The sequence below is a fragment of the Nelumbo nucifera genome, chromosome 5, assembly GCF_055504915.1.
Source record: "Nelumbo nucifera cultivar China Antique chromosome 5, China Antique-T2T, whole genome shotgun sequence".
Taxonomy (NCBI): Eukaryota; Viridiplantae; Streptophyta; class Magnoliopsida; order Proteales; family Nelumbonaceae; genus Nelumbo; species Nelumbo nucifera.
This window is the reverse complement of record NC_142653.1, coordinates 52,755,085-52,768,697: the sequence shown is the minus strand read 5'-3', so window position 1 is coordinate 52,768,697 and position 13,613 is coordinate 52,755,085. Positions and strand designations below refer to the sequence as shown.

Genomic DNA, 13,613 nt, shown 5'->3' with positions numbered 1-13,613 from the left:
GGTCTCTGGTCGGTAGACAAAGTGGGCCGTTGAGCTCAGCGAGTACGATCTCTAGTACAAGCCGCGAACTGCCATTAAGGCCCAAGCCTTGGTAGATTTCATCGCCAAGTGCACATTCAGCTCTGAAGCCCTCAGGCCGGTTGAGCACGAGGCTCCCAATTCAGGCGAGCCCGAAGCTCCCAGGCCGGTCGAGTCCGAGCCCCGTGAGGTAGTAACCAGTGTGGCATCTCTCCTTGTTCGGCCAATCCCGAGCTGGGATGAGGAGCCATGGATCCTTCACGTAGATGGCTCCTCAAACCAGCAGGGCAACGGAGCCGAAATAGTTCTGCACAGCCCAAGTGGCACGAAACTGGAGTACGCGCTACGCTTCAAGTTCGCGGCATCTAACAATGAAGCGGAGTACGAGGCATTGATAGCTGGACTAGCTCTAGCTAGAGAAGTAAAAGCCAAGCACATCGTTATCTGCAGCATCTCCCAACTTGTGGTCAACCAGGTCACCGGAAAGTACGAAGCTCGCGAGCCAACCATGATCGCCTACTTAGCCAAAGTCAGAGAGGCCTTGCTCAACTTCCAATCACATTTTATCAGACAAATCCCTTGGTCAGAGAACGCCAAGGCCGACGCCCTGTCCAGGTTAGCCAGCACCAGCGACATCACCATGAGAACCATGTATATAGAGGACCTGCCTCGGCCTAGCATTCTCAGGGGGGCAGAGGAGGTCACTCCCATCATTCAAGCAGAGCCGAGCTGGATTGACCCGCTTGCGAGCTTCTTACTACACGAGACCCTCCCTGCAGATTGCAATGCAGCTAGAAGGGTGCAGCGCCAGGCAGCCAAATATGTCATGATAGACGAACAACTCTACCGGAGATCTTACATGCTCCCCTACTTGCGTTGCTTGTGACCTACTGAAGCCAAGCTCGTAGTCCGCGACACCTACAAGTGTCTGTGCGGTGGACACTTGGGGGGTAGGGCCCTCGCCCAAAAAGCACTCCGACAAGGGTATTATTGGCCAACAATGAAGGCAGACACTATTGAGCTCATCAGAAAATGTGACAAATGCCAGAGACATGCCAATATTCACCACCAACCCGCTGCCGACCTCAAGTACCTCACCAGCCCGTGGCCCTTTGCGCAGTGGGGCATCGATCTACTCGGGCCATTCCCGCCAGTAATGGGTGGAAGAAAGTTCTTAGTAGTGGCAGTGGACTATTTTACCAAGTGGGTAGAAGTTGAGCCCCTCGTGACGATCACAACCCGAAATGTCCAAAACTTCTTTTAGAAGAAATCGTGTGCTACTTCGGATTACCTCAGGCGTTGATCTCCGACAACGGCAAGCAGTTCGAGGACATCAAATTTCAAGACTGGTGCCGAGATATGGGGATCCAACAGAATTTTACTTCAGTTGCGCAACCTCAAGCAAAAGGTCAGGCAGAAGTCACGAATAGAGCCATCCTCTGCGGATTAAAGGCACGGCTGGACCGAGCTAAAGGATTGTGGGCAGATGAACTACCCAGTGTCCTATGGGCCTACCGGACCACGGAGAAGACCGCCACGGGAGAAACACCCTTTAATCTCACCTACGACACTGAAGCAGTGATCCCCGTAGAGATTGAAGTACCTACGTTGCGCCTAGAAACATACAGTGATCAAACAAACGAAGATGACCTACGTACCAACCTCGACCTACTCAACGAAGTAAGGGACCTTGCGTACATTAGGACCACAGCCTACCAGCATAGAGTAGCTCGGTACTATAATGTCAGGGTCAAGAGGCGAAACCTCCGCGTTGGCGACCTGACCCTTCGTAAAGTTATGGTGCCTGAGCCCGGCACTGGCAAGCTCGGGTCCAACTGGGAAGGTCCTTACCGAGTGAAACGAGTGCTCGGGGAAGGAACATACGAGCTCGAGACCCTCAAAGGTAAACAAATACGTTGGGCATGGAATATTGTCAACCTAAGACAATATTATCTGTAAGAATCGAGTAGGCCACGAGCCACTCCCTAAGCCTAAGGGCCAGAATACCGAGCTAACATGACCTCGACACATAAGACCCAGTCGCCTTTTCGGCATGGGCAAAGTCAAAGAAGAGTGGACTACGAGTCACTCCCAAAGCCTATGGGCCACATTACTACAGAAGACCCTAGTCGCCACTTTGGCCTGTGTAAAATCCAGGAGCGGACTACGTGTCCCTCCCTAAACCTAAGGGCCACAAGAAGACCCCAGTTGCCACCTCGGCCTGGGTAAAATCCAGGAGCGGACTACGGGTCCCTCCCTAAGCTTAAGGGCCACAAGAAGACCCCAGTCGCCACTTTGGCCTGGGTAAAATCAAGGAGCGGACTACGGGTCCCTCCCTAAGCCTAAGGGTCACAAGAAGACCCCAGTCGCCACTTTGGCCTGGGTGAAATCTAAGAGCAGACTACGGGTCCCTTTTTAAGCCTAAGGGTCACAAGAAAGCCCCAGCTACCACTTCGGCATGGCAAACTAACAAAAACCTGGTTATCTCTAACCCTTAAGGGAAAGACAGCTCGGGTATGAACCCTACGGTGTCTATACCCTTGCTGTTCTTACTCAGCTCGGTAACCCGATAGTCCGGGGTAACTTGCGCGACCCGAAGTAACACAACTTCACTCAGTTACCCTTACCGCCAACAAGGTGGCTTGACAGCTCGGGTAACCTATACATTAAATTGACCAGCTTGGAGTCCACTCACACTTAGAAGTATTCCTATACTCAGAGATACTCAAAAGAAACTATATTTCATTAAAAAGAGAGTTCAGGTACAAGAGTTTTTACCCGAGCTCAAAGGCTCAGGATAGTACATTCACAGTTCAGAAAGGGAAAAGATTAAGTTACAAATATAAAGGGCAAACTACTTTGGGGGCTCACCGTCTCTATTAGGGACCCCCTCGGAGACAGTGTCTCGACTGGCATCCTCTGCTCCATCTTCGGGACCTTCATCCTCGGAATCGGGTTCGTCTTTTGACTGACGCACGATGTTGTCAGAAATCCGTGAACTAGTAATGGCACTCGTGTCCAGCTCGGGGTAGAGGTGGCTGATCAGCCACCGACTGAGCTTGAAGCCCTTACGATAGGCTTCCGTCATCACATTGTCGAATCTCGAAGAGTTGACGTAGTCAATGACGGCCTGGGTCTTGGCCTCCTCAAGAGCACCTTTGAAGATTGCAATCTTCTCCCTTATATCCTCCTGGAGGTATCCCACTTCATGCTCCAATTTCCCCTTCGCTTCCTTGAGGCCTTGTACCTCGAGCCTTAGAGCATCCCACTTAGCCTTGAGGCTGCTCACCTTGAGCCCTAAGCCCTCTTGATCGACCTTGAGACCGTTCACTTCGGCCTACAAGTTTTCTTTATCTCGAGCCAGCTCTCCCTTCTCTGACATTAACACCTCGATGAAACTCTTTTGAGCCGAGGCATCGCCCTCCAAGCGGTGAACCTGACAACGAGCTGCCCTCAACTTAGTATGGGCTGCGCGAGATGATTCCTTAGCCTTCAAAGCCCGCCTAAGATGCCGCTCTGATTGGAGGGTCAAGGCGTGAATGGCGGAGTTCACCTGCAAAAAGGAGAACCGAGTAAGAGGGAGACCCCCCACAAAAAAAAAAAAGAAAAAAATAAAGAAGGGGGACTCACCACCATAGTATGAGTGGCAGCTCTGGCGCCGAGCTGACTAGGAGTGAGTTCAGCCCGCTCGCGGACCTCTCCCGAGTATGCAGTCAGCTCACTCTTCTTCAGGCAGCATTGGGGGTTCAGGACGGTTTGGCTCCCCTGACCCTCCGAGCTGGAAGCCGTCATCTCCACATCGTGAGTGGAACTCTCGGAGGTCACGGCGGCAACACCGGCAGGATGAGACCCGGCAGCAGTGGCGTTAGCCTCGGCAACGTTTTCTTTAGCAAGTCGGGTGGGCTCGACAACGGGCTCGGCGGGCTTAACAGCAGGTTCCACCATCACCTCGGGCCCCTTAGGCATAGCCCCCTCTTCCAAGTCGATGACGGACATAGCTGCCACCTCGGGCCCCGAGGCAGAAGTCTGCGGAAGTCAAGGTTCGGCTGAAGCTTGCGGGGACCCAACGCGCACCTTCTTTGCCACGCACTTCTTCCTCTTCATCTGGTGGAAGAGCTTCTGGTTGTCTTTCTTTTCCGCCTCCATGGGACCTGCGGTGAAATACGACATCAGTAACCCGAAGAAAATATATGAGCAGAAAAGCCGAAGTGGGGAAAACCTACTCGGACTCAAGCCCGCTCGGACGAGCTTCTCCTCAGATGTGAAGTCTTTATAATGCAACCCGAGCTTAGCCAGTGACTGGAGCTCCTTCTTGGTCTTCCCGTCCAGGATGACACCAGGGTCTTGAACGGCTATCCTCCAATTGGTGGGGAAGGGCCACCCCGTGCTGCTCCGGACTACGAAGTAGTCCTGCTTCCAAGCTGGGAATTTGCTCGGGAGCTTGTGCATGAGTTTAAAACCCGGGCGGGGGTATAGGTAGTAAGACCGCCTATGCCCGGGGAGAGTGCCCGAAGCGCTCTTCTTTATAGCCAAAATCGTACTAAGAACATCTAAATCTATGGAAAGGGAACTTTCAAAACAAAGAGAAATGGACCCCACCACATTCCGTATGAAGTTCGGTGGAGTTGGTCTGGGGTAATGTTAAAGTGTACCAACACCTCAACAATTAAAGGGTGAAGTGGAAGTCTGAGCCCGGCTATCAGTTGCTCCCTGAAGATCATGATCTCGTTGGGACCATGCTCCCATGGGAAGTTGCCGGTGGGAAGACTATATGAGTACTCGCTAGGGAGGCGGAACCTCTGTATGAGGTCCTGAAGCCTCTCCGAGGTCATTATGGAAGGCCCGAACTAATCTGGTTCCCAACCTCGGTGGGAGGTGGATGCCAGATGACCCGAAGCCACCCGTGCTTTGGGCGGCTGTGTAGTAGAGGGGACATTCCGAGCCGAGGTACCTACCTCGGGCTCGTCGATGAGACTGTCTACACTAGACGACATATCGAACTAACAGAAAGAAATGTACTAGAAGGGAAAGGGAAGCTCGGGAGGACTCACCAAAGAAATGCAACTGGAAGAACAGAATGAACTGGAGGACCCGAGCTAAGAAACCTCTGGTGCGAGCTCAAACACTAACGATGAAAGCTTTGTGGCGAAGAAAATGGCCAAGGGACCCCCTATTTATAGCCGCAACCGCGGGTTCTTCAAGGCGAAAACGATTTAGCGCGTTTTTGACGTCCGCGAAGTCCAAGTCGCGTGAAGTCCATACGTAATCCGGACGTGACTTTAATCTCTTTTCGGTCGAGCCAGGCGCTAGACCGGTACATCTGGACGGAACGCGTGACAACACAGCACGAACACCAACGCCAAATCCACCCGGCGCATCATGACCACCCCACGTTGGGTCACCGCCGCCAGCGCAGGGAGTGGGGGGCAATTGATGGAGGGTGATTGGCCCGACCTCGTAGCTCAGGTACACGTTAGCGTGACCATGCTCAAATAGTGACTCTGCATTACAGCACAACGGACGTGGGCACAACTCGGTGGAGAAGTCCCATCGAGTTAAGCACGACAACTCGGCAGGTAAACTACTCGCCGAAAGACGCCTTGCTCGGACCTCCTCCCAGGGGTTAAGGCACTTCGGGGGGTCCTGAGTTCGGGACCCCTGACCCCTTTTGAGACCCGAGCTCCTCCCAATGGACCTCGGGCCACTCCCAAGCAAGAGCGCACTGATTCTTCTTTGGACGCCCCGAGGCACAAAGACCTCGAGTCGGCGAGCTCAGCATAACCGGCTGCAGGCAGCCCGTCACTTAAATGACAGCCCAACTCAGGGCAATTCGCAGGAGGACAGCTCGGTATACCATGGAGGGCTTCCTGCCCGACCGCCGTACTCGACAAACCTGCGAACAATAGGCATGTCCCCTCGCCGCGCCTGCCACGTTTAGAAAGGCGTCCCAGACCTGACAGACACATACCCTGCACGACGGCCCCGCGCATGCCACCTCAGCCCTGCCTGTAACGGCTGTGACAGAATGACAGTGGCGGTTATACCTGCCCTGTCAGAAGTCAGAGGGCCTGGAGCAACGGAATTCAGTTATAAGGAGCTTATTCTCAAGGAACAAGGTATCTTGAATAACTAGCGCAACCTGCACTCTTAGTGTTCATTATCTTTCAGCTTCTTGCACACAATACTAACTTAAGCATCGGTGCGTTTTCGCCGGAAAACCCCCTGGGAGTTTTTCCTCCTTCCTCTTGTTTCAGTTACATATCAGGAGCCACGCGAGCGCTAGTTAGGAATGACCGGATTGTGCTACATCAACTACTGTTGGAGTCATGGTTCTTGTTTATAGTGACATTTATATATCTCATCAGGGGTGGAGCTAGGATTTTCTTTCGAGGGGGTCAAAAAGTAATAAACATGGATAAGGGGGCCAAAAGTTAGTAAATATAGGTTGGGAGACCAAAATATAGGTAAGGTTAAAATGGGTATTATAGGGATTTTCAATGCATAGAGGGGCCATGGCCCCCCTATACCACCCCCTGGCTCCACCCCTGTGTCTCATGATCAAGGATATTTAAGATTTTTTGCTTATATGAGTTTTTCCAATACTCCATGTTGAGATTAGTTACTATTGAGAGAATTTCTGGGAATGGCACGTTATCATGTGAATGGGTAAATTATTAATTACATCTTAATTTATTTTGACTAAAAACAAAAGCATGACCGTGAATAGGTAAATTGCTCAGAACATGCCCAACCTAGAAACTGTCTCAACAACCTATGCTGTTGGGCCCCAACAGCCAAAGTTAACCCACCCTAATCCAACCCTTCAGTGCTTTCATCAGAACCTAATCAAACCCAATTTACCAACTTCTGAACTTGCCCTGTCAATATACTCTATAAGGTTCGGTCGGATAGTCACCCACATGCAGTTTTTTCAATTGTATTTTTTTAATACATTTTAAAGTTTCAAAAACCGTTAATTTAAGTTTGAATTTGATCTATAGGGTTTAAGGTGTGGCTTCCTCAACAGTGAAAGAGGAAAACCAAAACAATCATGAAAATAAATCTTAAACTTTAAGGTTATACTGTTGAAAATAATATCAAATTACAAAAATACACTCTATGACATAGGGGTATCATGATTGCTAGGCCAAGTTAGTGAAACCCAAACCCAACTCATTTTGAAGCATAAAAACCCCAACCCAACCTTATTCTTGAATAAACTTGACCCTAAACTGCACTAGATGGTTGGGTCATCCCAGTTTTATAATTTGACTCAACCTATTGTATCAGCATGGCCTATAGCAATAATAGGGGGGAAATACTTGGCTTCTACCATGTTGGAGGACAAGTGTCTGACCATAGCCCTTTTACACACTAATTTTAGGATTTAGGCTTTAGGACTTAGGTCCCATCTATTTTTTTTGGATTCTAAAGGGGGAACTCGGTGAATGGGATTGTTGTTTGCATTGACTGCTTTCCCCATATTTTTTTGTCATATTTATGTCAGATCCACAGAAAATTATATTCCTTGGCACCCAAGTAGGAAAATAACTTTTTCACTTGAAGGAAAAATTGACAAAACATGTTCGGGCAATTTTGCTTATTCTAATAATGACTTTTTATAGATAAAAGAGTCATTGTATAATTTACCTAGAAATCAAAAGAACATAGATAAATTCACTTAAGTGGAGATAACAATTATAGCCCTAACAATAATAGATGTATAAATGGCTAGAAAAACAATAAAAAAAGGTAGGAACCTTACTGTTACAAAGGAAACCGCCAGCTACTAGGTGCTGGGTTTCAAACCCGTTGCAAATTAGGGCATTATGATCTAAAAAATACATGGGAGAAGGAAAATGGGTTGGAAAAATGAAGAAAATGAAGCAAATAACATAAAGAAAATGGGGTTTCACGCGTGCACTTGAAGTTGTGAGTCTTGGGAAATTTCTGGTCGCTGGTCTTGGACATTTGAATGGAGAAGACAATAGGTTCTATTGTCATTTGAAGAAGGGGTAATGCCTAGAAAATACATAAATATTTGGAGACAGTTTTGCCCCCAAAAAAGAAATAAGTGCTTATTGAATAATTACTTAAAAAACCACCCATTCCTTGTTTATGGAATAATCACTTAAAAAACCTCCCAAAAAAGAAATATGGTCCCGCTACTTATTTTAAGTACTTATTGAAATAAATTCATAGAATAAATGATACTAAACAAGAACTTACTTTGGTAAAACTTACTTAGGTAAGTAAACTCACCAAAGTAAATAACTTTTTAAAAAACACATGAGGCTCTAAGGAATATAATTAGAGTTTAGATTTTAGGGTTAGGGTTTAGCGTTTAAAGGTTTAGAATTTAGAATTTAGATTTTAAAGTTTAGGGTTTAAGATTTAAGGTTAGTGTATAGGGACTTATGGTTTTGGGTTTAAAGGTTTAGAGTTTATAATTTAGTGTTTAGGGTTTAGATATAAAAATCAGGAGGTGGTAGGTTGCATGTCCTCCAACTTGGTAGGAGCAAAGCATTGCCCTTGCCTATAATAGGGATTATGTTGGATATATAAAATCCTTTATAAAGAACCACTATTTATAGAATATATTTTGCACATAATTCTAACCAAAATTTTTTAAGTTAAATTATGCACGTAAGGCTCAGTTTGGAAGGAATACAAATACATACAAAATAATACAAAATACAAGGTTTTACACTCTATAAATATGCATTTGTACTTCCAAACTGAGCCTAAATGAATTCTATAAATTAAATTTTCAATTTTAAAAATTCAGTTCTTGGAATGACTTTTGAGTCTTCAAATGTGAATTTCAATAATTTCAAAAGACCCGTTCTTATTATTCGGAAAATATATAACTCATTATATGTTATCCCTAAATAAATAAATAATATATCTGTGACGAGCAAGGATTCGCCCCTGGTTTAATTACCGAGCAAACATTAGGCCCAAATTAGCTGACGTCCAGAAATATATAATAAAAACTAAGGCCTACAATTGTACTTGTGAGCTAATCTAATAGGTTGATGTTGTAAATTGTAATGGATGTTCAGGTCATTTATGTTGTAAACTCCATTATGAACTGGTCCGCCCTCTGTTTCCAAACAAACAATAGGTTCGCAATTGTAGCCACCGTTTTTTTTTTATGATGATGCGAGAATGGCTTACGTGCTCAGAAGGACGCAAGCACAAGATTCCCTTCTGAATAGTGTAAGTATAAAAGTGAAGACAGACTGGGTTTTGGAACAAGAAGTTGAAGAGCCAAAGCTAGCTCTTGTTGCATTTCTTGTAAATAGCAGTAAAAGCAATGAGTTCAGTTCGTAGGATCAGCATGGCCATAGTCGGTCTTTCCTTTGTTGTACAAAAGCTTGGTAACCTTCTCACTGAAGAAGCAAACCTGTTGTCTGAAGTGAAAGACCCGGTTGAGCAGATGCAAATCATGCTGAAGGGGATAAACAGCTTCTTAAGGCGAATGGATGCAACACAAGAAGCAGACGAGGAGCTCTGCAGCTTACGAGCAGACATTAGAAACATTGCATATGATGCTGAAGATGTGATCGACTCTTTCATCCTGAAAGTTGCCTCCATTCGTCGGAGGGGTGTTCAATCAGTAATCAAGAGGTACGCCTGCTACTTCAACGAATGGATGCTTCTGTGTGAGGTTGGGCTGGAGATAGAAGCGATCAAGAGAAGGATCATTTGCATCTGGCGAACTTATGGCATCGGGCCTCCTTTAGAAGGAGAAATGTCAACTCAACCGCCTTTAAGGCTACCTGAGTCGAGACGACGGTCCGATCCTGATCCCAACGAGGAAGACGATATTATCGGCATGGAGGAAGAAGTAGAAGCCTTGGTGGAACAACTGATGAAGCCGGAGGAACGATGCTGCGTGATTGCTATAGTTGGTATGGGGGGTTTGGGTAAGACCACTCTTGCTAAGAGAGTCTATAGCCATAATACCATCAAGCCTCGTTTTGAATGTGGTGCATGGGTTTATGTATCTGAGCAGCACAGAACCAGGGATATTTTGAAGGAAATCTTAGAAAGAATTGACACTTCAACCAAAGAAGAGATGGAGAGCTATGATGATGATGATGATGATGATGAAAACATGGGAGACGAGAGTTTGGGGCTCAAGATTTACCAACAACTGAATGATAAGCGATATTTAATAGTTCTTGATGATATATGGACCAAAGAAGTGTGGGATGATCTTAAATCTGCCTTTCCAGATGGAAAGAATGGAAGTAAGATCCTGGTTACAACACGCTCAATAAATGTTGCTTGGCATGTGGATCCACAGGGTCGTCACCATACGCCTCGATTTTTGACATCAGAAGAAAGTTGGGAGCTGCTTCGTAGAAAAGCTTTCCCTGAAAATGGTGATGCTGACAGAAGCTACTCAACTGTGAAAGAGAATTTGGGAAGACAAATGGTTCAGTACTGCAGTGGTCTGCCCTTAGCGATTGTTGTAATTGGAGGCCTACTAGCAACAAAAGAGGAGGAATATGGCTGGCAGGTAGTGTCCAACAACATTGTCAATGCCCAAGTTGGAGTAGAAAAGATACTTGCTTTAAGTTACTGTGATTTGCCGTACCACTTGAAACCATGCTTTCTGTACATGGGCATTTTTCCTGCAAACTTTGATATCTCTACAAGCAAATTGTATCGACTGTGGATCGCTGAAGGTCTTATACCACTTGAAACCCTGGGAGATGATGTTACAGTGGAAGACATTGCCGAGGTATACTTACAGGAGCTGGTCCAGAGGTGTATGGTTCAGATTTGCAGAAGCCACTTTGATGGCAGAATGAAAACATGCCGCCTACATGATTCCATCCGAGAGCTATGCCTACAGAAGGCTTCTGAGGAAAACTTCCTGAAGATTTTCGATTCAAGAAATAGCAGAGATGTTAATCCTTCCACATCCTCTTCTTCTCCTCCATTCCGTAGGCATGCTGTTCACTTTGTTCACGACTGGTATGTATCCAACAAACACCATCACTCATCAAATAGACACCTTCGCTCTCTTTTATTCTTCAATCCACTATCCAAGTGGAGACCTGGAATGGAGAATAGAAGAGTGAAACCCATTTATAGGGACTTCAAGTTACTTAGGGTCTTAGATCTTGAGGATGTGCACATAGGTTGCTTACCTGAGGAAATAGGGAAATTAATTCACTTGAGGTACCTGGGGTTGAGGAGGTCTTTTGTAAACTATATTCCAGCGTCTGTAGGGAATTTGAAATGCTTACAAACCCTAGATTTGAAGAATTCTCCCGGTATCATTGGTCCACACAACCCTGTTGTAATAGTTTCCAACGTAATATGGAAGATGGAGCAGCTCAGACATTTGTTTCTTCCTTCCTATGGACATAGTTTCCACCTCCGGCTGCAGACTTTGAGAAAGCTACAGACGCTTTGGGGTATAGAGGCAGGTCGCTGGATGGAAGAAGGTGGTGGGTTGGATAACTTCACCAGCCTTCGGAAATTAGGGCTACGTTCCATTACAACCTCGTCACAACAAATGAACCAGATACTAGAGAAAAGCTCCTCCATGACCAGTCTTAAATCCCTGTCACTGTCTATATGCAATCCTTCTGATCCTACCCAAAAGTTTCCAGATTTGGAACGTCTCTCTAACTTTTCTTCTCTTCGCACATTGCAATTATACGGTATGTTACAGTCGCTACCATGTAAATTTCCACCATACATCACCAAGTTAACCCTAGTATTCTCTAGACTCAGTTCAGATCCGATGCTAACATTGGAAGGATTGCCAAATTTAAGCTCCCTGGTGTTAGGCATGTTGACATATATGGGAGACAAAATGGTTTGTTCTTCAGAAGGGTTTCCTCAGCTCAGATTTATGCGACTGGAGGGATTGCACCAACTGCAAGACTGGGAAGTGAAGGAAGCAGCCATGCCCAAACTTAAACGCTTGGAGATTGAAAATTGTTACAGGTTGAAGATGATTCCAGACGGATTGGTGTCTGTTGGTACCCTCAAGGAACTTGAGATCAGAAGGATGCCAAGAGAATTTGAAAACAGGGTTGGACTTAGAGGAGAGGACCATTACAAAGTCAGTCACATACCCTCCATTACGGTTCTGTTTACTCTCGATCAGAATTAAACCTAACATGGCTAAGACCAAACGCCACTTCTACTGGGTCATCACTAGTGAGTTTTGAAAGTATTTTTCATTAATTATAAACTTATAATCGTAGCTACAATTAGAAAATATTTACTTTCATATTAAAGAACCACAAAATATTAATCTAACTACAAATTAATTAGTACACATATAAAAGAATATCTAAACCAAGACTTTTACTTTCATATTAAGGAACCACTATTTGAAGAATCTATTCTATTTATCTCCACAGATGATTTTTAATTTAAGTTCAAATTTTTAGTTTCATTCATATAGTCACTTCGTAGAATGAGTTTTGATTTCCCCAAAAATGAAAGGAAATGATAGGATAGATCAGAAGTATATGCCTTCTCAAGATCATTCATAAATTGTATAAAGGCCCGGTTTGACCTATATATATATATATATGATCATCCCTATCAAGCTTGATCTTGGTATTATGACTGGTTTGGATGACTTTACAAATCTTGTATACAAGCAACCCTTTTATAGTTGTATACTAGTTAGCTCTTTTTATTTTATCAGTATCAAATCAAGTATTTACTTTGGCTATTTGCTTTAAAATCATGTGGGTCCGTTTGATTAACAGCGGGAATTCGAATGGGAATTGGAATTAAAATCCTTGGATCAGAATTGGAATCGTCTTTCCCCATCACCTGTTTCGTGCAGACTGGAATTAGAATTAGCTGGAATGGAAGGGAGGGGCAAGGAATGACCATTCCCTCAAATGAGGGAATGTCATTCTAGCAATAATAGGAATCAGATTCCAATTCAACCCAACCAAACAATTTAAATCAGAACGGACCATTACGATTCTAATTCCAAATCCTTATTCCTGCAAACTAAATAGCCACTAAGTCATGTTATGATTAATTATATACTTGGTTAGCATCTCCTTGCAGTTCTGCTTATGATTTCTCATTAATGTAATTAAGAATCTCTAAAGTAAAGAATTGAAGATTGCATTGAGCGTTAGACCCACTAAACCATGTTGGTCTTTCACAGGGATTAAGGAGATTTTGAAGTTAGAAAGTTTTAAAGGATTTGCAGATTGAGTGTTGTAAATTCGAGTGGCTTAATAGTTGGGAAATATGTGAGCAATAAATAAACTGTATACATGGAAATGTGTAATGTGTGGCCATGGGTTATCAAGTTTATCAGATGATTCAGATCAGCGAGACTCTGTGGACTATGGCTCTCAGCTGACTGATCAATATGATCCAAAGTCCAAACTTCTACGCCGATAACACCAGCCTGCCGCACTGTTGCTTCTTTGCTTGTGACACTGTTTTTGTGACTTGTTTTTTCTTAATCCTTGCAAAGGTTGAGAATGTAAAGAAATGTATGTGTTGAACCAGCAAGCTAATCACTTGTAGAATGATATCAATTGAGTGCATTCTATATTGAAGAAATTACCGTTCAGACAGCA

The 13,613-nt window shown here is 44.9% G+C and overlaps 1 protein-coding gene across 1 annotated transcript; it reads left to right on the top strand.

Moving 5' to 3' along the window:
- Nucleotides 1-9,292: 9,292 nt before the first annotated feature.
- Nucleotides 9,293-13,180, top strand: LOC104596718 (putative disease resistance protein At1g50180). The gene has a single exon (XM_010257991.3). The coding sequence runs from the start codon at nucleotides 9,338-9,340 to the stop codon at nucleotides 12,161-12,163; it is 2,826 nt and encodes a 941-aa protein (XP_010256293.1). The 5' UTR covers nucleotides 9,293-9,337; the 3' UTR covers nucleotides 12,164-13,180.
- The last annotated feature ends 433 nt before the right edge of the window (nucleotides 13,181-13,613 follow it).

Bases quoted from the DNA above. Each gene is read 5' to 3' on its own strand.
- LOC104596718 (XM_010257991.3), top strand. From the start codon at position 9,338: ATGAGTTCAGTTCGTAGGATCAGCATGGCCATAGTCGGTCTTTCCTTT.